Below are 25,329 nucleotides of genomic sequence, written 5' to 3'. Positions count from 1 at the left end.
CGTATTGAATAAATTCTTTTCTTCGTTGGTTGACAAAATTATCTTACTGCATTCTACAAAGCCTTAGGTGTGTGAGTACTCTCTAGTACAAGCCTTTTGTTAGCTCAAACTCCTTTATTTTCTTTAAGTTTATAATGTTTATAAAGAGTCAGGGCTCCCTCACTACTCTCCAATTTCAGAACTACCCCAGCCATTTTTCAAATTACTTTTCACATAATATTTGTGACTTTTCAGATTCTTTTATACATAGCAGACATTTAAAAGATATTCATTTCTTTTCCCAAACAATATATGTCTTCATTTATTCAGGTCATTAAACATGTGTGTGTCTGTGTCCTTGTGTATAAATGTATTTATTTCTGAGATTTTAAAACGTTCCTTTCTAAAATTCTGTAAATTTCTGAATGTTATGCCTGTATGTTTTCCTTTTAGATTACTATTCTTAACAATATCTTACTGCATTTCAATTTGAATTGACTTTTAGTACACAGAAAAGTTAATGGATCATGTAAATTTTTTATCAGTTACTGTTCTGTATTCTCTTATTTTTAATTTTTTTCTTTCCCTTTTCTCTACAGTTTGTATGGCTCCTGACTATGTATCTCATCTAATAGCACTGTACCCAATAATCATGATATCTGTGGGCATCTCTGTCTTTGCTAGCATTAAAGGTAGTACTTACACTGCTCTACTGTGTCAACATTTTGCAGAATGCTGGCTTTCTTGTAAAGTTTTGGATAAAAATGAAAGCTGGCTAAAAGCTACACCACATTTAACTACATGCCTGCATCTTATGAGAGCTACACAGGTACTGGAGCTCCCAAATCTTTCTGTAGTTCGCATCTCTCCAGCCTGAATAGGAATGAAATTGTGCCACAGATTGTAGTTTATAGTTAACTTAATTAACTTTGTACAGAAATCTAGGAAATAAATGACACAAAGAAAATATGTGGGTGTGTGTAATCAACACAGTATAAGGTTGGCAGAAGTGCTCAATATCAGAGAGGTTTTGTTTTTATTTATAAGCTTTGCATATAGGCATTTTCATTAATTTAGAGAAGACAGATTCACTAAATATATTATCACTCTCAGTTTTGCTTTTGTGATTTCTTTCTGTTTCCCCCATCATTAAAAGCTTATGTGTTTGAAATTTTTACAAATAAATGAGCTGAAACCAGTCAAATTCAATACACTTGAGATCTGAAGACATCTGGTGGATTATTTTCTGAGTAATTAGACTGGGAGGTGGGACAATTCCCTGAAGAAAGCCATCCTACCACTGGATACCCAGTTATTTCTGTAATTCATCAGCTTGCGCGTGGTGAACTTATTGATTCATGAATTGACAAACAACTATGTAGAGCTGCCTCCTGATTGTCTAAGACATTTATATTACATATGTCCAACATATACTCCTCTAAGGGGGCTCATGGTCTAGCCTATTTCTGTATGCTCTATTTCCTTGATATGCTATGTATGTTGTTAAGAACATTGAATGCAAATCTTCCTCAAGTTCTGTCACTGTTTGCCTCTGGCTGGTTATTCCAACACTTGGGTACATGTATGAATCACTTTACAATTTGGATTTTTGAAAACATGCATCTGTTTTGGTACATAGAGGTATCAATGAAGGATAAAAAAAGGTTTTTAAAATTTTATTTATTTATTTGAGAGGCAAAGAGAGAGGTACCCACAGAGGGAGCTCCCATCTGCTGGCTTACTCCTTAAATGCCTGTATTGGCCCCCAACTGGAACTAATGCTGGAGTCCCAGAAATTCAATCCAGGTCTCCCATATAGATGATAGGAACACAATTATTTAAGCCAGTATTGCTCTCTCCCAGGGTCTGCACTAGGAGGAAGCTAGAGAAAGGAACCAGAGCCCGGTATCAAACCCTGGTATCCAGGGGACTCCAATTCAATCCCATCAAGGTGGCATGTACCAATGCCATCTCACTAGTCTAAGTGATCAATTTCAGTTCACAATTGATCATAATGAAAGGACTAAGAGTCAAAGGGAGCACATAAACAAGTCTAGTACCTGCTAATACTAACCGATAGAATAAATAAAGGGGAGAGTGATCCAACATGGGAAGTGAGATACTCAGCAGACTCATAGAATGGCAGATGTCCTAAACAGCACTCTGGCCTCAGAATCAGCCCTTAAGGCATGAGGATCTGGCTGAAAAGCCCATGAGAGTATTTCAAGCATGGAAAGCCAAGACACTCTGGCAAAAACAAAACAAAACAAAACAAAACAAAACAAAACACCTAAATGAAAGATCTCTGTGAGTGAGATCCCAGTGGAAAGAACAGGTCTTCAAAGAAGGAGGTACCTTTCTCTGAAGGGAGGAGAGGACCTCCACTTTGACTATGACCTTGTCTAAACAAGATAAGAGTCTGAGAACTCAAAAGGCTTCCATAGCCTTGGAAACTCATGACTGGAGCATAGGGAGATTACTGATGCCATAAACAGGAGTGTCAATTTGTAAAGTCAACAACAGGAGTCACTGTGCACTTACTCCTCATGTAGGATCTCTGTCCTTAATGTGCTGTACATTGAGATTTAATGCTATAACAAGTACTCAAACAGTATATTTCACTTTATGTTTCTATGGGGGTGCAAACTGTTGAAATCTTTACTTAATGTATACTAAACTGATCTTCTGTAAAAAAAAAAAAAGAAGAAATTATCAACTCCCAACTTGACTCTCACTGGGATTAAACATGACAATAGGTCTGATCTGATTTCATCATCATTTAGAAAATCATCTATTATTTTTCACTTTATGTTTCTGTGTGGGAGCAAACTGTTGAAATCTTTACTTAATGTATGCTAAACTGATCTTCTGTATATAAAGAGACTCGAAAGTGAATCTTGATGTGAATGGAAGGGGAGAGGGAATGGGAAAGGGGAGGGTTGTGGGTGGGAGGGACGTTATGGGGGGGAAGCCATTGTAATTCATAAGCTGTACTTTGGAAATTTATATTCATTAAATAAAAGTTAAAAAAAAAAAACTGGTATCTTGAGATGGGAATTCAGCTGTCTTAATCAGTATTTTAACTGCTAGGATAAAAGCCCAGCCTAAGAAAAATTTTAAATATTTCCATTCTTTATCTTATTTGTTACTATGTTTCTTGGGAATGTTGATCAATAAAGTTTTAGTGCTTGAAATGTATGTAGTAATACAATAAAAGCATAGATTTGCAAGTGTTCTGGAAGTTCAAGGAATTATTCTCCCTGCTGGAGAGCAAAAACATTTAAACTACTGTAGAAAGATAAATGTCTTTCCAATTTAAAAGAACTCCAGAACTCCCTAAGTTACCCATTGTGGAGTAAAATATTGCTATTGAGAAAGTTTACTTTATAGCCTGTCTAAATCTCACAGGTTATTAAAATCTCCTTTAGCCTTTCTATGCCTTTTGTATTTTATCTTTAAGGGTGATATTTACAAAACGATAAAGTCAGCAGTTTTAGGCACACTAGAGGCAAAGATACTCTGATCAAGAATCACCCAGAAAGCAGTGACAGTGACCACTTATGTCCCTCAATGCACTTAGGGGTTAGGAAACTACGGGTCATTTTTGGATATAAGTTTGGGATATAAGATACTTTGAATCTATAAAATTTACAGATTACTTAGAAAAATAAAGGGAAGATATGCAAAGAATGAACATTTGATAATGATGTAAGTACAACTTATCCTTATTGAATATGCGTATTCCTTATTGAATAAGTCTCCAGCTATTTAAAGCTGATGAACGCTAAGTGAATGCAGGACATCTTTTGCTGTCATGTCACATTAATTCAGTGTATTCATTCACTTTCTTTATCTTCTTAGGTAAAATCTATGTTTTAATTTCATGTAGTCCAACAACAAAAATCAAGCCAAAATTTATTCATTACATTTTCCTTTGTAATGCCTGGAACAAGACCATCAAGTCTTAACTAAAACTGATGGAGAACTCTCTACCAAAGGATAGTAACTTCATTTTCAATCTCACTAATTGAAATAAAGGTATAACAACAGACCAGAAGTAGCACAAACGTGATCTTAAACTGCAGTCCAAATGCAACGGAAAACTCACCAGATGTTTCGTCTACTCTCTCATCTACTATGTGGTCCTTCTGATGCACCCATTCACTGTTGCACTTGAAGTAGATTTGGGTGGCAGGGCTGGCTTTACAATACAGGTTCACAGGCTTGTTCTTCACAATGTAAGCTTCCTCAGGCTCAATAAGGAAGTGTGGTAGAGGCTCAGGTGGATCGGAGGGAAAGGTTTCTGGGAGTTCGTGAAAAAAGTCGTCATCTAGTAAACAAGAAGAAAGTGGAAAAAAAAATGGTCAAAACATCATAACAACTTGCTTTTTACTTGCTACTCATTTGAAAACTGTGACTCATAAAGGAGCTAATTAAGTGATTCCATGTCTGCCACTTGCCAGGCAGTATGCTCAGTCTATTGGTCGGTTGCTCAATTAAGAATTGAGATGATTCTTCTCATCCTTACACATGGTGAAGCTCAACATCAGGGAGGACAGATAAGCTGCTCTGAGCAATCAGTGGGAACCAGCAGAACTGGGACAGGAGCGCAAGCTTTTCTCAGTCAAAAACCATGCCACCCTTGAAAGCTGACCAAAGCAAAAAGAACCTCAACAGAAAACTTTGCTGGAAAGCATTAAAGTTCATAGGTCCACCTTCAATCCTTTGCAGCGAGCTGCACAGAATACTAGAAACAGGAATTAAGGATGTTCACGTTAAGATTGCAATCTATTGCTGTTTCTTAAAAGATGCTGCTGTGTAAATACTCACTTATTTTATCAGCCAAAAAAATCTTTATCCCTCTGAGAGTTATGCTCAGCAATGGATATATAATACAGATGCTACAGCAAGTTGGTCCATAGGGGAGTCCTAGTAGAACCTGGAGTTCCAAACCCAGAGTTTGGAATTGCCATTTGGTCTTTTCTTTTTGAAAACGTTCTTCTGATTTCACCCAATGTCCTATGACCGGTCATAGCTCTTCTCCCCAGACTGTTACTCACTGCACTCATGGAGAACAATGGTTTCACTTCTAAAGCACTGCAAATTTTCATATTGCTCGCCCCCTGATATTACAACACCATAGACTAAACAAAACCTGAAATCCCTTGAGATATTTGTGCTCATTGTAGTATGTCTTTCTTTAACTTCAATGCTGTATGATTCTCAGCAAGTAATGAAAATTATAAGGATGTCTTTTTATAAAACTTACTATCATGTTTTACAAGTATCAAAGGAAGAAACGTCTTTTCAACACACTTTGAGTAATTGAAACCCAATACTTATCTTCCCGTGAAGGACAGAGGAGAACAAAACTATTACTAATTCCTTGTATTGATTAAATACTGTAGCCTAATACGTAAGGTTGAAACTCAGAGGTCAAAATTAAAACTTTCACAAGTTCTTTGAATGCACACCTATTCAGCAGGAAATACAGGTTGTGGTATTTGCACGTAAAGACTGGTTCCTCAGATGACACCCAGACACTCATTTTATTACTCATTCAGTTGTGGCCCTGTCTTGGGAGATGGCCATTGGTAAAGCAGACATCAGTTCTCCAAGAAACCTGGCTTGGGACTTTTCTTATCTAGGTCACTCAGCAATGATGCTCAGTCTCTGCCAATGTGTTTTGCAGGAAAAATTGGTCTCCCTTGCGTCACAGACAAAATTAGCTTTCCAAGCGGCTCTGCAATTGTTGTTTCTCGTAGCTAGCTTGCTTTCTCATTCCGCCTCCTTCACGTCCCGCCTTTTTTTTTTCCCCTGGCAGGGCATCATTTCTACTTTGCCATTGTTCAAGAACAAGGACCCAAACTGTCAGCTTCCTAAAGAATAACCTACTTTCCATCTATTCAAGCTCCTCTCGTCGATATGCAAGAACACTCAAGCCTGCTAAAATAAACATAGCTCAGACAGGCAGAGGGATGAGGAACTGAGCTACCACTGAAAGATCCACCAACACAAAACCGGGGTCTTGAGGGCCTGGTCCAATCTCTTCTTCCTTCTAAAGCACTTCCTGGTATATGTGATGAAGGGCAGCGCTGATAATAAATTCCACAAAATCTAAGGCTCGACTTCTCTAGAAGGTTAGCTATTATTTCGAATTGTTATTGAGAAAGGCAGAGGGTCCAACTAGATTTTTTTCTACTGGTGTATGTTTATACATATAAAACATGTGAATGTACTTACTATGTTTGCATGCATTTGAATTTGCAAAATACAAAGCCCCCTTTTCAGCCATTGTTTGGGATGGTGAAACTTGTTTTTAAAAAAGGTATTGCTGCAATACATTAAATGATTTCATACCACCTTCCGTTCTTCCCTTCTTCAATAATGTAGCAAAAGTATTCCTACAGTTCATATCCTAAGACTTCACAGAGAGTCTCTGAAACTTGACTTCCCTGCCTTGCCAAAGCATGTATCTCTTTCTTCTGATTATCTTAGCATAAACTACTGACAAAACTAATGGAAGATGACACAGTCATGCATATATTTTCAAGTCAAAAAAGCTATGCTAATTACTGGGTGGCATGGGTGTGGGAGAAGTAATGGCTTTATACTTATGTATAAAATTTTGGGCAAATCCCCTCTGTCTTTCCTTAATTTTTAAAAAAAAGATGATCACTACAAACAAATGGAAATAAACGTATGGCTCATTTTGAGGCTTTAGACATTGTTGATTTTCCAAGGTGTTTGTTAACAAGTATCATGCAACTTATTTTTAGAACTGTATCCATGAACTACATTGAATCTGTTCTCTATGCATTAATATCACATTAACATGAGAATTGATGAAAGTTGTGTTGTGGTAGTTATCATGCATTTGTTGTGTCCCTGAGTATCTAATGTATTAATAAAATTCTTAAATAAAAAATAAAAATGCAGATTATTAGGAGTGATTTCTACCCTCAGAAATGTTTTTTTCTCAAGTGATAAACCCAGTGTTTCTCTTCCATGCCATTCTAGTTTCTGCAGAACCCATCTTGTAAGGCTGATCTAGAGATGCCTTAACCAACCCATAGCATCTTAGTTTATTAATATATCTTGCACAACAAATCCAAGTCTATACCTTGAATGAATTCACATCAGGCAAAATATGGTATATCCCTTAGAGTACTCAATTTGGGTGTTGGGAATGACATTAATGAAAAAAATTCAAAACTCTTAGATTATAGATACATATAGTTGGACTTAAGAGACAAAATGCAAAAGGGCTTATAGTTAGGGGACTCATGGGTTATTGCAAAATTCTGCCTTCCATTGTTGCACCACAGGGCCTGGGTACAATAGCCAATCATGGAAGTTGTTCCATAAAACAGCTTCTTCCTCAAGTTAAGCATGCTAAGAGAACATTTTCTGACTTTTTTTGTAGACAAAAAGGGTGTCAGTGTTAGTTTCTAAATACAGAGCCAGAGGTATTTTAGAAATTTGTCACTGAAATTTTGTCTAAAAATATTCCCTTCTAGAGTAAGTTTTGAAAAGTAAATAAGCCCATTCTCTTCAAACAAAATAAAATCTAAATCTTTTGAGCGTTTAAATATTGAACATGGATACATCCATGATGCTCCTTGACTTCTGTAAGTGGAAAACACACTTCATGTACCCAACTTACTGAACATACCAGCTCTGACACACGGCACATTACAGAGTGCTGGTCATTTGCCCTCATACTGGCAGGGCTGACTGGGAGCAGGGGCCACTGTTTAGCCACTCCGGAGAGTATCACACCACATGTTGCTAGCCTAGGAAAAGGTCAACAATCAATATTCTATGTATGGCTTCTATTGAATACCTATCACTTTCATGCCATCATAAAGCAGGAAAGTTGTTACAGTGACTCATTATAAATGGGAGAGCCATCTGAATGCGTATTTAATGAGAAAAGATGTGCTGCAAATGCGCGTTCCTCTGCATGAACATCTTTTCCTCTGCAGAGTGCATTTGTCTCTCGCATGTATGGAGCAATCTAATGTTCTGTGTTGGCAACTGGTTTTATGCAACTGTTACCAATTTTTAAAAAATTAGGGTTATCTCGTAATTGCTTCATGCTAGAATAAAATGTCTTTGAAGGCAGGAACTGTGTTGTTTTCATTTTTAGCACAGTGCCAAGTCCTGTACAAATCTTATAAAAGCATGAATACCATGCTAATGACAACTTGGGTCATTCCTAAAAGCTCCCCAAGGTATTTTAGAATTTTTAGTGCCTCAAATTTACTTATAAGATTTCATAGCAATAGTATCTACAAACAAGACTGGCTACAAAATTTGTATGGCTGGTGAAGAAGGAAAATTTGGGGACACTGGTTAAAAATGCATTAAGAGTTCTGAAATGGTGACAGCAGTACATTAAATGAAGCCCAGTCCTGAGTGACAGCACAGGTCACAGGCCCACAAAGCTATCCCTGTCTGCAAATGTCGGTTCAATGAGTATTCCACTGTAGGGAAATCTTGAAACATGAAATTACATCTTTGTTAGTGAATATTCATTTTACTCATTTGGTATTTCGTACCTTCTTATGGTAATTTTTTTTCCCCCTAGAGACATGGATTTTCAAACTGAGAAACTCAGGTTCAATTCTCTAAGCATTTTGTTTGCAGTGATGTGCAAGTGAAGGCATTTTGTGCATTTGTGACATTTGTGCATTTGTGACATTCCTGTTAGAGGTGCCCCAGGCTCCATCCATGTCTCCTTGGGCCTGACTCAAACTATGTCCTGAGGTTAGCTCTTTCTGAGCATGAAGGAACTGTGGTATACATGGGGATAAGAAGGTGCGAGATGCTACCCTGAGCTGGCAGACTATTTACCAAGATCGAATCCTAGCATGCAATTCATTTTACTGTACAAACTAACCAGCTTTATGAGACTATAAAGTCCAGGCTACAAAGCTTGATGTTATAAGGGAACAATTTTGCTTTATCTTCAGGGAGATCAGTGAGTGCATCCTCTTACCATTTTGTTTGTTAATACAACTATCTGAAGGAGTGACTTCAAGGTGAAAATAGGAATTCAATTTGGGGAACAGCAACTTCAGATTGCAAACTTATTTCTGGTAACATGCTACAGTCATCATAAACGATTACATCCTGTAAAAATACACAATCCAGATACTGATATTGATGGCACTGCACCATTTGGGCAGAATGACTTGATTAGTTAAATTGCTAGGCGAGTTTTCTACATGCAGTTCATTCAAATTAGCAAAGTCAAAATTTCCATTTCTTTTGGTCTGCTCACCAAATTCAGTATCAACTTAGAGCTATCATTGCCGTTTTGGGGGATTTAGATAAAATGTTATTATTCATTTCATGCTCCTCTAACATTTAACTTAATTTTCTTCCTTCTACTGTTATTCAATAATGACATTCCAACAGTAGTGCCATTTCTATCTTGATATCAGTAAATCTCAGTATTTCCTTTTCTGTTATCTCATATAGGCTTTTGCTCATTCATTTATATACAAGACGAGAAAGCTTTGCAGCATGTATTATTTTTATCGACTTTCATTCCACCTAATTCTTGACAGGAAAATATTATGTTATGAACATCAATCTAGGAAGCTTTGGGTTGCTGGTTTTATTGCTAAATATCAAGCCTTAATTTTCAACTTAATACATAAGTTTCCATATTTCTGAATCAGAAGACTTAAACTATTATTGCGTATATCATAAAATATAGGACCATTATCTCTTTGTCTAAGACCTGAAGCATATTCTTCTGAAATGGAATTTACTTCCAAATGATTCAAGAGCAATTTAAAATGAATGACTGCAAAGCTAATTTTATCTGCATTTGGCTACCCATCCATCAGAGAGATAATTCATGATATATTGCAACAAAAGGCAGCTGGAATTAACTATTTGAATGGAACTCCAGCTTATTTTTAGTATTTTGATTAAAATATCGTTTGGAAGACAAAGACTGTGGTTTTTATTTCAAGCAACATATTAATGGATTTATCATTTAAATTCAAGTAGTTGAATATATAATGCCTTAAATCTATTGCACGATTTGGAAGTACAGAACAATTTCTAACTTCAAAAGAAAGAAAACATTTTTTTCTTTTGCTCCTAAAGAAATACTTTGCCAAATCATGCCCTCCCATTATTAATAGGGATATAAAGGTAGAATAGCATGCTATCTGACACACATGTTCCTTGGAAATGGAGGCACCTCCTTCTGCCCCAGTTTAAGGCTTTGTGAGCTCTGACTTTTACTAACAAAAATCCCTTTGAAATATTTGCCTGCCTACCATCTCTAGCTCAGACACACAGTCTGTATTTTGCTCTTAGGAGAAATGTAAAAGATCATTTTACTACTTTCTTGAAATCATTTAGTAAGTATAATGCAAACAAGTAAACTTCTTTTTGCTTATCAGCCAAGCTAAAAACATTAAATGACTGATAAGGAGTTGCAGAAATGTGTACTTTGCGTATACTTGTCCTAATGTAAATAGCTATCACAATTAAATCATCCCTGAAACACTCAACCAAGAGTATTCTCTTCAGCCAATAAGAATAAGGAGGTGGATTTGTATAGGTTTACCTAAGACATCCATTATTTACTAAGCAATTAGAACAAGTTTTGGGGCTAATTTCTGTATAATTATGTAATTTCTAAATTTAATTAGCAAAGGGTGTGTGTGTGTGTGTGTGTGCGTGTGTGTGTGTGTTGAAGGGACTACACCAATAGATCACAAGATACATAAACAAGGCCTAGAAGCAGATGCACAAATATATTAAGTCATTACTTCTGCAAAGAACAGTTGGAGGCCTTAGGAGGAACTTCCACTTTTATTTAAAACAGGTTTTTTAAATCCTAGATTATGGAAGATTTCTAATTTTTGTGTGTGTATTTTTGAGCTACTCAAAATAAGAGATAAGAAAAATTCAGTAATCCCTTGTACAACCCACTACTTCTTCCAGGAATAATCACTACAGGTTTCTTCACTAAATTCCAACTTCCTGAACCAATGACACTAACTCCATGAAAAATTACTTGATGTCTCTATTAAACCTGTAGCTTCAGACCATGTTACCTACAAGTATGCAGCAATTACACAATTTTCCTGGCTTCCTCTCATTTTCCTCTCATAGTCCATTCTCTTGATATCCTCATTTCTATGACTTCTGACTTTGAACTAGCATAGATTACTACCTTTCTCACATTTTGTTCAAAAATCAATATTTGTTGATCAACTTCTATGTACTAGGACAGTCCTGGCTATTGCAGCTAAAGCTGTACTTTAAAATCTTGCTGCTTAAAAAATAAATCATGAGACAGAAGATATTAAATTTATGATAATCTTAATTTACAGTAATAATAGATCTATTAGTCTGGTAATATAAGTGCCATGTTTATTAGTAATTTATACTTCATTAACTTTTCACTTTAAAATGTTTAATTTGGAGATGTCAGAAAGGTTTGTTAATGTGTGATAAGCTTTGCATAGTGAAATTAGGACAAATTCTACCATTTTCCTAGTTTTTATAAATGCCTAGAGCTACAAATCATGTATTATTATAATGAATCTTAAGAATTTAAAGAATAAAAAAGAGAACTATTATAAAAAGTAAACAATTCTTGAAAGATAAATAAGAACATAAATATAGGACTAACCCTGACTAGTTAATACAAATGATTTATAGTGTAGAATCTAATAGAGAGTGAAAATACAATATTATAGTTTTTTTTTCACATCTTTTTCCTGTAAAACTCGGTATGATGGCCAATTTTGTGCACCAACTTGGTCAGGCTACAGTTCCCAGGGATAAAGTCAAACATGATTCTAGGTATTGCTGTAAAAGCATTTTGTGATATGAATAAGTCTAACGTTTATGAATTTAAGTAAGGAAAGCTAACTTGGGTAAGCTGGATTTGCCTGGTTCTGAGCAACACCTAGAATAGTGTGCGACTGAATCACTGGGGACTATGGCTTGGCCAAGCTGATACCATCAGACTCTCCCTACCATGCCATCCCCACTCGCCCTCCTAACTTACTCATGCTTCAGTTCTCAGTTTAAACATCTCTTCCCCCAACGACCTCTCCTACTAGACACAAGCCTGCTGTCTTGCCCTATTGCTCTCTGTTCGTCTCCACTAGAGGTTAAGTGCAAAGGATCAATGACAGGTGTAATCAACCCATTTCTGCACATTCAGTCTAAACCAGTGCCTGGCATAGTTTTCAGGGTTTTGTTTTTACGTTGCATTGTCCCTAAAGATATTCTACAGGATAAGCAAGACATGAATAGAAACTATATTAGCTGCAATCACAGGACTTAGATCATAGCCTTGTACACAATATAACAGAATTATATATATTTAAAATTATTTCTTTATTGTTAGTTTAGATCCAGTTCCCAAACCAAAATCACACACACACACACACACACACACACACACACACACAGAGGGATTCCCCCATGTGAAGGATATATATATATATATAGCTCATGACAGTGCCTCCCAAACTCTTGGCCTCATTTGACATCTCACATTGCTCTCTCCTTTTGGAAGCTTCTTTCTCTCTTGCAGACTGCACATATTCTTGACTGCATTCTATTGCTTCCCAACCTATCTCTTCAACTGTTCCCTTTCTTCTTTGCTGCCTAAATACATTCAGATACTAAGATTTCTCCTGCAGTGTCTCCCTGAACCACCTCATCACAAAAATAAAGCACTTCAATTGTCAGACTGTGTCACACACAACTTTCCACTCCACAAACACCCTCTCCCCCATGTCTTAAAACATTTAGGTGCCTTTGATTCGACTGAGAATGTGGTGAGACTATGGCAAGGCCAACAAGGACCTGACCGATCTGATTGCTTCCAGCGTCCAGTCTCCTTTGCAAGTCTCTTGTCCTTTTTCTACTGTGACCAGTATCTGAACACACAAACACACCAGCCTCAGGCACTTGCTCTTGCCCTTCACTTCCCTCTCCTTCTTGCTATTTAGGCTTCAGCTAGAGATGTCTCCATGACAACGAGAGATTCTCCATCACCCAATCTCTAACTGATGCCTTCTTTCAAGAACACTTCATTCTGTTTGATCTTCCTGTCATTTATCTCTATCTCAAACTAGCTTGTTTGCTAAGCTGTTTTATTTCTTTCCTCTCCCATAAAACTTCAAGTATTATGAGATCAGAAATGTTATCCATTTTTTCAACACCATTGCCTCAGCATCAACATCACATAAACTTATCTTCCCTTTAAACCTAGTTTCTCCTTTTGATAATCCATTGCCAAATGCAGTACATGCCAGCTTTGTCTCACTCATCAGCCACTCCTAGTTTCCTTTTCAGCCCTAGTAAATAAGTTGAGGTCCTTGCCTTTTTAAAAGGTAGATTGTTACAAGAGCCTAGAGACCGACTTGCTCTACTTCTGACTTGCTACTCTATGACTGTTTCAGATCACTATATTAGCATTTCCAAATGAAAGTAGAATCATAATAGCTTCTGCTGGAAGCTCTCAGTGTTCCACACACTATGGCCCAAAACTTATTCAGTCTCCGGTTTACTTATCATGTCACCAAGCCAAATTTGGTGAGTCCATATTCTGTAAATGTAACCTTTTAAATTTTTCTCACTTCATGAATCTACTCTATACATAAAGATTTATTCCCTATTGACTCTCCAATGCCTATCTCAATTCCATTTAAAAATCTAATTTTAATCTTCTCAGATTAAAAACTATTCCTTGTCCAGCTGATAAACTTCTTTACCATAATTTGAGAATTTCAATCACTTAGAACAGATGAGTTCTATCTTACACCTCATACGCTCAAAATTTTTTCTCTGTGGAAGCGAACACATCAAAATTGATGTCCTTTTTCATGAAGTATGAAGAAAGTTAATTTCATTAACATAGATTACATATTATGAGAATTCAAGTTACCTGAATGTATTTATCAGTCTCTATCAAAAATGTGCATACATTTTTAACTATTATGGAAAACTTCAAGGGTATGCAAACTGACAGAATAGAGACCCTTAGTTACACATAAACCAGCTTTGACAAATTTCAACCATGTGCCAACTTTGGGAATTTTGATTTTTTTCATAGGAAAAGTGATTTCTAAAAACATATTTAGAATTCAGAACTAAGGGCAACTGATAGCAGATATCAGAGTGCTAGGCAGAAATAATGAATAAGACAAATACCACCAAGCTAAGAAAAAGAAGTAGATTTATAATATATTGGAAACCATGAAAATGAAATATGAATAGGTTGAAAATTAGATACCAGGTTTATGTGGTATAATGATCACCCTTAAAACTAAGACACGAAAAAGAATTACGAACAATATTAAGACAACATGGCTTGGCCGGCGCCGCGGCTCACTAGGCTAATCCTCCGCCTAGCGGCGCCGGCACACCGGGTTCTAGTCCCGGTCGGGGCGCCGGATTCTGTCCCGGTTGCCCCTCTTCCAGGCCAGCCCTCTGCTGTGGCCAGGGAGTGCAGTGGAGGATGGCCCAGGTGCTTGGGCCCTGCACCCCATGGGAGACCAGGAAAAGCACCTGGCTCCTGGCTCCTGCCATCGGATCAGCGCGGTGCGCCGGCCGCAGTGCGCCGGCCGCGGCGGCCATTGGAGGGTGAACCAACGGCAAAAAAGGAAGACCTTTCTCTCTGTCTCTCTCTCTCTCACTATCCACTCTGCCTGTCAAAAAAAAAAAAAAAAAAAAAAAAAAAAGACAACATGGCTTAAACTATATTTTAAAAGATACAACTATTAAGAACCTTTTATTTGAGACTTGTTATTCAAATCAGAAACTGTTTAATCACTCTGGAATGAAGAAGTCATCCTTTAAATTTAATAAAATGAATTTTAAAAATGTACATGGAAACACAGCTGTCTATACATCCATAATGAAGTTCATGAGGACAGAAAATTTCAAAATTATAAAATCTGTGCTTTAAACAATTGCCCATGCTAGAAATTTTACAGCTATTTTTGACTCTTTTCCTCTCCCACATTTCCAACATAAACATCATCAACAAGGGGCAGATGTTGAGGCACAGCACATTAATCCCCGACTGGAGTTGTCTGCCTGCTATATCAGACTGGCTGGTTCAAGTCCTGACCACTCTGCTTCCAACCCAGCTTCCTGCTAATGCACCTGAGAAGACAGCAGAGGAAGGCCAAAGTGCTCGGCCCCTCCCACTCACACCGGAAACCCAGATGGAGCTCCAGGTTCCTGGCTTCTGCCTAGCCTAGCCTGGGCTGGGCTGTTATAGGCATTTGGGGAATGAACCAGCAGGTGGAAGATATCTCTGTCTCTGTGGCTCTATGTTTCAAGTTTGCAAACAAACATTTTAAAAATTAGTCAACAAGTCCTACTCATTCTATGAGTTCGGTACTTCTTGAGTCTGTTGTTACCTGATTCCACAGCCAGAGCATTGAAAAAATCTTGTAATTTGGTGTCTTTTACCTCCTGTCTAAGGCAAGATTTGGCCAAGTCACTTTCTGCTTAAAATCATACAACCCTTGCAAGATAAACCCAAGTTTGGCAGCGTGGCCCAAAGTTCTTCCACAACCTGAAGCTTGCCTGTCATTTCCCTTTGCCCCAGGTCTAACTCACCTGAGAGTTTATTTGCTGTTGCTTAGTTTTGAGTTACCCCATGGGATATTGTTTTGATTTTCTCTTCATTAAAAAATCACAATAGTAATATGTTTTAGCAGCTCAATTATTTAGAATCCTAGAATAAAAAATGTAAATGTGCATGTGTAAATGTGTGTGAATATTTATATAGCATTGTAAAAAGAATACTAATAGGATTTTGCGAGTAAGTGTTCTGTGGCTTGGCTAATGCTTTTCAGAGTATACTCTCTGCCTTGCTTGATTCCCACTTACATAAACCTACTACATGCCAGCTCCTGTCCTACTATGTTTAACATAAACTAACACCATCCAATGTTTTTAAGAAAATACTACACATTTATTGCTTTGGTGATATTTGCATGGCACCAAGATTTCTGCAGATGTTCTGTGTTTTGTAACAAAAACAAGCATCCCAGCCCTTATTAAAGTCATTTCTATCTTTGACTCCAGTAATTAAATTCTGAATCTCTGTGTATCTTTTTGGAATCAGTTTCCATGTGGCATGTGATACAAAGTCATCTTTTATGACTTTGCAAGGAAAGGGTGGATTCTGCTGGTTGAGTGAGGCAGTTGATTATGAACACGTGCCCCCGTTTTATCCTTTTTTGATGCAACGAATGGCACTCTTCCAAAATTTATTATTTGGAAGATAATATACCCAATTTAAGGAAGAAGAGGGTAAGAGTATGAATCACTTCCAGCAAAGTACAGGGCTGGTTAATGTTTTACATTTTTACCTCCCTGCCACTGGAAATCACAATACTTGACACTGGGTCACAAAATTATTAAACCTTCAAGCTGTAACACTTCCTTCTCCGTGTGAGACCTCACCTCTCCTTGACACTTCACTCTTGAAATCCCTTCAGGCATCTGGCCTTTCCTCCTTTCTTTAACCCCCATAACTAATTAAATCTGGACAAGTCTTTGGTGAAAATAGTTTCCTTCAAAGTTATTCATTCCAAGTTCCCCTTAAGGCATTCTTTGTCACTTTAGCCCAGCCTGCCATCCTTCTATGAAGTTGAAAGAGCTGAGTTATTTTTATATGATAAAAAAAAATTTCAAGACTTAAATCTACCTTGATGCTTCAGATAAAGATGGCATTTTCAAATGTGACAAATGCTTCAACAGCCATGAAATTTCTAGTTCCTAGAAGTTTATCGACAAACAAAAAGTTCCAAGGACTCTGGTCTTACTTTAGGACAGTTAAACTTTTAAGATTTAATATTCCACTTGAAAGTGGTTTTTTTTTGGGGGGGAATGAAATTCTACATTAAAAAACATTAAAAAAAAATAAACAGGAAGTACATTTGAACTCATCCCAATAAGTCTGTCTTTGGAATTATATTGGATCTTTAAATTAAGTAGTATTTTTAATATTCCATATTCAGAAGAAGACAAAAGGGAAAGTTGTAGACAGCAAGGAATTAAATCAAATTTTATCTCAACAGATAAAGCAGTGACATATTCCAGATCTAATTCCTAAACCTCTGTGAGGACCTTTTTTTCATAGTATTTGTTGAACTCTTTACTTAGTGTAGGGTTAATCTTATGAATATAAAGTAAACTAAAATAGATCTTTGTAAAAATTGGGTGGGAATAGGAGAGGGAGGAGGAAGAAGTCTGGGAATGTGGGCAGGAGGGAAGGTGAGGTGGGAAGCATCACTATGTTCCTAAATATGTATATAAGATATAGCTGAAATTCGTATACCTTAAATAATTTTTTTAAAAAAAGAAGAAATCACTACAATTAAATTTGATGATCATTAAGAGTAAATGTATCCTTTATGTCCTCCCCACAAATACAAATAAATATGTAACAATAAAATACACTAATGAAGTACTTTACAAATATCAGTTGTTTCCTCAATTTTATGACACAGATTTAAACACTAAAGAGCAGTGATAATGCTCAAATTTGACCAACTATTAAATAACATGCTGGATCTAGGCCATAGCAATCAACCACAGCTAAAATTTATTTAGATTTTTTTAAAAAAATTAAAAAAACCTAAATGAAAAAAAGTGTTTTCTATGTTGAAACAAAATGAAAATTTGTCAAGTTTCCAACTACTTTAGATTTTCTTCTACATTTCATATGTATTAGAAAATGGTGCTTTTGCTGTTTAAAAAATCAAATATCAGGCATAGAATTTGATTTGTTGGTCAAGGGTGTTCAGCTCTGTGGCAAAAATCAAATGATATTTACAGAAAGGCTGCACTATGACTTGTGTAAGCCAAAGTGGCACGTTCTCACTTTAGTGGTTGCCACCCCTACTGCTTATATGAAATAGCAATATTTTCTCTTGAAGCCATTTTCCTCTTATATTATTTAATACTATTGCTTTCTCATTTTTCAGCTCCCTTCTGGGATGTTACTTTTTAAATGTATTCATGTTTTACCTAGAAAAGAACTTGGGTTTTGAAAGTTTGAGTGTGTTTCCCATGACTATTCGTGTGTCTCAAGGAGGTGCCAGGAAGGGATCTACGTATTTCTGGCTAATATGTGACACTGGCTCCCACAAAGTAAAGACTTACGTATGGAGACAATTCTCTTAAAGCATTAGGTTAGCAATGACATCAAAACAGCTATTTAAAAACTACAATTATTGTTAAATCACTTAATAAATGCTGAGGACCTTGCAGAGGCCTTAAAATAAATCCACTCATTTAATTCTTGCCATAACACCACAGGTAATAATATCATTATCTCCATTCTAAAGATGAAAAAATTGGCATGAAGAAGTAAATTAACTTGCCCAAAGTTTACAAAGATAATAAGTGACCTAAATTTCCTTTTACAAACACTAAGAAAAGCACCCAATGAATAATCAACTCAGTGGAAAATCTTATAGTGGGATCAATAACCATTTATTGGTTATTGCTTAGTATGTATACAAAGATTACATTTCAATACATAAATAAGTTAGTACATACTATATTTACTGGTCTCCTCAGAGATCACCTTGATATACTTTTAGGGATCTTTTATTTGCACAACTTTCTAATTTTTGCAGCCAACACGTCGGTCAAAACCGGTTTAAATTACCTGCAAAAGCTATTTGGTAAGGTACAGGAAAAAGTTTCAGCAAATCATTGTGAAGAGGGACATAAAACCCAAGGTGCACAGAATGTGTGCCAGCTATTTGAACATTGTAAACTGTTCCACAGAGGACAGTATTAGCGCACTAGAATTATTGTCAAATAAATAATAGCAAATGGATACACTTTGTAAAAAGAATACAAGGAAAGACTGCAAGTGAATCAGTACAATTCAACTGTAATGTTTAACTATCTTTCTCTATTGCTTGTTAGCCAGAAATCCTAACCTGCATTATATCAACCTCTAATGTGCTTCCTTGGAATATCTAGGTTATAAAACGATGGCTAGGAACTAATGTAAACTGAGGCAGAGGGTGGTGATCTGTAGAAAGATAGGGGCCCCCAGTGTCCAACACTGGCCTCTGTAGAGACAGGAGGTGAGGGTCCTTGAATCTTATCCATTTTCCTTTCTCCAGTACCTCTGATTATCAAACCACAAAAAAGAAATAGGAGTTGACAATGTTTGCAAATATAAAGGAGGTAAGTGAGTTGGGGAAAGGGAGACTCACAAGGCTTTCTCATGTTAAGGAAACATTTGATCAAAAATGTACTCATGTCAGGAAAATAGAGGTCTTGGAGCCCATGTGATTATTTGCAGGCAGGCATACCTTTTGTGTCTTCCACTTCACTGAACTCAGGGAGTGAAAACGCCTTCTGGGAGTGCAGCTAGTTCACTGAGACGAGCAGCGTATCATTTTCCCAAAGTTTGAGAGAGCAATGGATAGATTTCAGGGTTCGCAGTGGGGCAGGATAACACAGCACGGCTCACATGTCTTTCGGAAACAATATAAATTCATAGAGCTATTTCAAGGTTTCCTGAAGATGTGATAAACTGCTGGATTGGGTTACACGTTTCCTCCTGGAGGGACTATTTTATCCACTCCTCTTAGATAAGGCAGGCTGATTTGTTGTTTTCATGCTCTGCTTTTCTTCAAATCTACTCAAATAAGCAGGTTGATTTCAGGGCTGCCTAACTCCCTCATCTCTGCATGGGTTCAGCCCAAGTTCTTGTGAAATCATTAGCCAGTTCAGACCTTCCAGAGAAACTGTCATCAGAAGTGAATTAAAAAATAAACAGAGCTAGGTTAAAATGCGGTTAACCAGGCTGCGCTGAGCTGTGCAGTTGTCGGTGCAGAATCGAGCAGCATTTATGAAAACGTCTCTGGCTCAGGGTGGGCTGCCAGCAGCTGCAATGCCCAGGACTCCCCAACACACCCAGCCCCTCGGGCCAAAGAGCTACTTCATTCTCAGCAGAAAGCAGAACCACAACCAAATCCAAGCCAACAAAACCCTCTCACTAATCAGGAGTGCAGAGAAACAGGGCAGCCACTGGAATTTGATTGTTTCTCTTGAAATCATTGCCAGTACTTCAGGGAAAGCTTCGACTTGCACAATCTGTCAGGAAAATCAAGCTGCCTTTTTTTTTTTTTTTTGCATAAATTTGAAAATCAAGCAAAGCCTACTGAACTAAAGACAAAAAATAGCAGCATGCTTCTCACTATCAATTTGTCATTCACTATTTCTGGCTCTGCAGTGTTCTCAGGTGACAGTGCTACATGTCTGAGAAATTAAAAAAAAAAAGGCTTATTGTTAATTGCCTACAAACCTGATACTACTAAGGAATGAATGGGACATAATGTCAAACACATAGTGACTTGGTGTCAGAAGACTTGCACAGTAATGATACACATCTACTCCAACCTGTTTTACCGCCTGTTAAATGGGGGCTAACGTAGTGGGAAAATGTTGTTTTCCTATTCCCATCATTCATCTTTTCCTGTTTTGCAACAGAAATGTCTCCTTCACTGTCAGGCTATGAGGCTCAGTTTCCCACTTGCCCCCCTTCCAGTGTATTAGAATATTCTAATCCCCTGATCTCAATTGTTGGTTCAGGATGAGCGCTTGACCCAGGGCAGTATCATTAAAATGAGACCTGGGATTTTGCTGTCATGGAAAGAAAATGCTGAAAGACTGGCTGTTAGGGCGAGACTGTTAGGGGCCATCTTGATGTGGGACAGAAAGGACAAACTCAGAAGAAAGAAGAGAGGGAGGCAGAAACCAAAGATGGAGCCAGAGGGTCCACTTGTGGCGCAGCCGCTGAAGCCACTGCCTGCAATGCAGCATCCTATATGGGCTCTGGTTCATGTGCTGGTTACTCCACTTCTGATTCAGCTTCCTGCTATTGTCTGGGAAAGTGGCAGAAGATGGCCCAAGTGCTTGGGCCCTTGTTCCCACAAGGGACACTGGGAAGAAACTTCTGGCTCCTGGCTTTTCTTGGCCCAGTTGTGATCAACTGGGAAGTGAACCAGTGGATGGAAGATCTCTCTCTCTCTCTCCCTCTCTCTCCAATTCTTCCTCTCTCACTGTAACTCTGACTTTCAAATAGCTAAATAAATCTTTATATATATATATATATATAGAGAGAGAGAGAGAGAGAGAGAGCAAGAATGTGTTCAGGTCATCATTTTGGTCAATGGATCTGACTGCCACTGAAGCCAGATGGATCCTATTTTCTGTTAGATGAACAAATAAATTTTATTTTTTCCTTTGACTTAAACTTGTTTGATTTGGGCTTCTTTTCACTTGTTCCCAATATATTCCTATTACAATGTGACGACTGAGCAGCAAACAAACATGTGTAGCAGTGTTTGAAATTTCTCACTTAAACACAAAAGCTAAAATCCTTGGCTCTTCGCAATTTTATTCAAGTGAATGAACAAGTTTTTTTTTTTTTTTTTTTTTTTTTTAAAGAAACCACTTTTGTTATGCAAAAGGCACTCCAGGACTTGGGAATAGAAAATCACAAAAATGAAACAAATTCTGAAGGAGTTTAAGAAAAAGAGAAACAGAAATGTGCTAAATAATAAGAGAATCCTATGAAAAGAATTCTGAACTGTACAAAATGAAAATGTAGAGACAGTATTTTTCACGACTCTAGGGGGCGCCATTGACAGCACAGGTTAGGGAAATGTCTTCCCTTGCAGTTACACACATACACCGTGACCCTAGCTGCTGACATCTTTGCCAGCTGGTGCAATGGATAGGGGAAATCCTTGCACCAGCAAGTGGTTTCAGTCACCACAATGGTTCTCCTTGGCTCTTTCATTTTTAAATGAACTGCTGATTGCCCGAGTTTTTAGAGGGTGTTTCTGGCAGACAGCTGGCACCACAGGTTTACCATTACACAAACCAGACACAAATCTTGCCGGTCTTACTTGGCTCTGCTATCATCTGTCAGTGAGCGACCGGCAGAGGCAACGTTAAATCAAGTATCTGCAAACACAACATGTCTCATCTCGGGATTACAGAGGTCTTAGGGCAGTGGGAGATTCATGAAACATCAGATTAATTATTTGGCAAAACAAGTGGCGCTTTTATGACTCCAAGGTCTTTTATAACAACACACTCTCGCATTGTTGCCTCAGCCATAATACTTCATTTTAAGTGGCAAAATCAAACTATCAGTAAATTAGTAGCCAAATTAAACCAACAGCTGTGTGTTTTGATAGTGATTAATATGCACTATATAAAAAGAGGCTTTGCATTTCTCTTGTTCTTAGTCACAGAAAGAGAGAGAGAGAGAGAGGAAAAACATTCTTTGATATAATGCCACTTCTGAAACAATGCCAAGGTAATTCACTGCTTAGCTAGAGAAAAGGCTTTCAGACCTTCCCTGGTGTAAAAACAGCCACAGCTTGCCTTCACCCCCTAGGAATCAAACCAAGACCAGGTCACCCTCCCTGCTTCGGTCGCCAGACTTGAGTTCATAGGTTTGCCATTCTTAGATACTGAATCTCACTCTTCTGGGGGAAGCAAGTGTACTACAACATTGGAACCATGCTTGGCCAATTCTTTGAAGTCTTGTGATGACAAATGGACACACTTTCACACCCATATGCACCGACATACTAAGATTTGCCACTTGACTGCATGTTCAAAATGATCCATCTCAATCTTTCCTAGCGCAACCTTCGGCTGCCACTCTAACCCATGACGTGCACCTTTCTGAAGCACTCCCTGGCCTGCATGCCCCAAATATCAAAGGTCTGGATGCTGAGAGGCTTGGCTGTGAACTCAGCTGGCAAAATGCAACTGTGCTTTCCTGGCTCAGATACGTGACTCCACCAACAGTTCCATGAGCTACACTGTTATGTCTGGAGACATTGAAGAGGTGACCATGATTTAAAATTTATATATATATAAATCATATATATGTATATAATGTATGATACATATTTGAGAGGAAGAGAGAGAGAGAGAGAGAGAGAGACTGACAGATGGAGGGAGCATCCACCATTGGTTCACTCCTCCAATGCTCACAAGAGAGCTAGGACTGGGAAAGCTGAAGCCAGGAAACTCGATCGAGTTCTCTCAAGTGGGGAGCAGGCACCCAAATACCAGAGCCATTACTTTCTGCACCCTTTCCCCAATGATGTGCATTAGCAGGAAGCTTGAATTGGGAGTGGAGCCAGGACTGAAACCCAGGCACTCTGATGTGGGAGGTGGGTGTCAAGTGGCATCTAAGCTGCTAGGGCAAATCCTCTCACTGAGGAGATATTTTACTGAGACACCAAAGTTGCACTAAAATGCTCGTGTGCAGAGTGTGGATCCTTTCAAGAGCTATAACCTCTTACTGACATGGGTGATAATCTGACTCAGAGCGTGATTCAATATATTAATTCCTTCTCACCCATGGCTTCAGTCACCTGAGGTCTGCTATGGTCTGAGAATGGTCTGTAGAAAATTCCAGAAAGCAAGCAAGCATAAGTTCAGATTGCACTCCATTCTCACCAACATGATGAGATCTCATTCCGTGTCACTGTGTCCTGCCAGGAAGTGAATCATCCATTTGTCCAGTCGATAGACATTCTGTGTGATCCTCCACCCTTCGTCACTTAGTGGCCATTTTGGTGTGACCAGAGGGACTGTCACTGTATCACGCTGCTTGTATTCAAGAAAAAATTCAACAGTAGGCTGGGTGTTGTGGCAAAGTGGGTTAAGCTGCCCTTTGGGATACTTGCATCCTATAACAGGGTGTTTCTGGTCCAGCTTCCTGCCAAGGCAGCTGAGAAAGCAGCAGATATTGGCTCAAGTGCTTTTGCACCTGGGGAACATGGATGGAGTTCTAGGTTCCTGGATTAGACAAGCTCCAGCTGTTGTGGGCATTTGGGGAGTGAACCAGCTGATGGGAGCGCCCCCCACACACTGCCTTTGGAAATCTCCCTCCCTTCTTCTTATCTTTCTGCTTTTCAGATAAATAAATAAATATTAAATAAAAAAGAAGTCACTCATCCTATCACATAGGCGATATACCATCTTACATCTTAAAAAGGGTGAGTACACACAAGTTTTTTTTTTATTTTTTTAATAGTTAATTATTTATTTGAAAGGTAGAGTTACAGAGAGGCAGAGGCAGAGAGAGAAAGGTCTTCCATCTGCTGGTTTACTCCCTAGATGGCTGCAACAGCAGGAGCTGTGCCAGTCCAAAGCCAGGAGCCAGGAGCTTCTTCCTGGTCTCCCATATGGGTGCAGGGGCCCAAGGACTTGGGCCATCTTCTACCGCTTTCCCAGGCCATAGCAGAGAGCTAGATCGGAAGTGGAGCAGCCGGGACTCGAACCAGTGCCCATATGGGATGCTGGTACTGCAAACAATGGCTTTACCTGCTACACCATAGTGCCGGCACTCACAAGATGTTTTGAGAGCAAGAAAGAGAATATTCATATAATATTTGTTTTAAATTGTTCTATTTTATTATTATAATCTATTGCTAATGGTTTACTGTGCCTAATTTATATATTAAAGTTTATTATAGTATGTACATTGCAAAAAACATAACATTTATGCAATTCCCTATAATCTATAATTTCAGGCATCTACTGCGGGTCATGTATTGTATGCCCCAATTGATAAGGGTAGACTGTCTTACTTGGCACAGCAAGACAATTTCAAATGCCTATAAAGTATTCCACTTCATCCCCAGACTGCTTAGCATTTCTGTGCTACGGACATTATGATTTTGTTTGTGGCTTTGCTTTAGCTGCTTAGTCTCAGAACCCCATCTGCAGCACCTGTAAAATGTGTATGTAACTCCACATGCTGGCTTTACAGAGGGGGGTGGGAGCTTGATGACCTGGAGCCCAAGGTCCAAGGCCAGGCAGTAGACACCACACAGGAGCTCTGCTGCTCTAACTCTGTGATGAGGACATGCACCTGAACTCCTTTGCTGTGTCTGTAAGTTCTCCTCTCTAAGGTACCTGTGGGGATGAGATCAGTTTATACACAAAAAGCACTTAGAGCAGCACCTGGCATTGGGCACAGAGTGACTAAAACATCATCATCGTCATCAGTTCATCATCACAAGTGCCATGATGACTTTGCTCTTCTACCAGTTTCCTTAAGGATTTATGCTATTCTCTGTGGTTTATGTATTTTTCTAAGCATTGTCAAATTCGTTATTGAGCACCGCATGATATACACAAAATAAATATTTTTATGAGTTTTCTAACAGAGATAGTGTTTCACGTGGCTCCTAATGATCATAATCTTACTGGAAATTTTATTTAATAATGTTCCTTAAAGATTTCATTTCAATGCTCATA

General features: G+C 38.1%; 1 protein-coding gene across 2 annotated transcripts in view; it reads right to left on the bottom strand.

The window, feature by feature from the left end:
• The window catches only part of UNC5C (unc-5 netrin receptor C), a 378,756-nt gene that overhangs the window by 151,783 nt on the left and 201,644 nt on the right, over nucleotides 1-25,329 (bottom strand). For both annotated transcript variants that reach the window (XM_017347400.4, XM_008267581.5), the window contains exon 2: nucleotides 4,088-4,309. In XM_017347400.4, coding sequence (XP_017202889.2) covers nucleotides 4,088-4,309 — 222 coding nt within the window. The remainder of the gene's footprint in view (nucleotides 1-4,087; nucleotides 4,310-25,329) is intronic.

The sequence above is a fragment of the Oryctolagus cuniculus genome, chromosome 8, assembly GCF_051225735.1.
Source record: "Oryctolagus cuniculus isolate XC-2025 breed Fujian yellow rabbit chromosome 8, ASM5122573v1, whole genome shotgun sequence".
Taxonomy (NCBI): domain Eukaryota; kingdom Metazoa; phylum Chordata; class Mammalia; order Lagomorpha; family Leporidae; genus Oryctolagus; species Oryctolagus cuniculus.
Note: the sequence above shows the minus strand (reverse complement) of the source record. Positions and strands in the feature narration are given on the sequence as shown.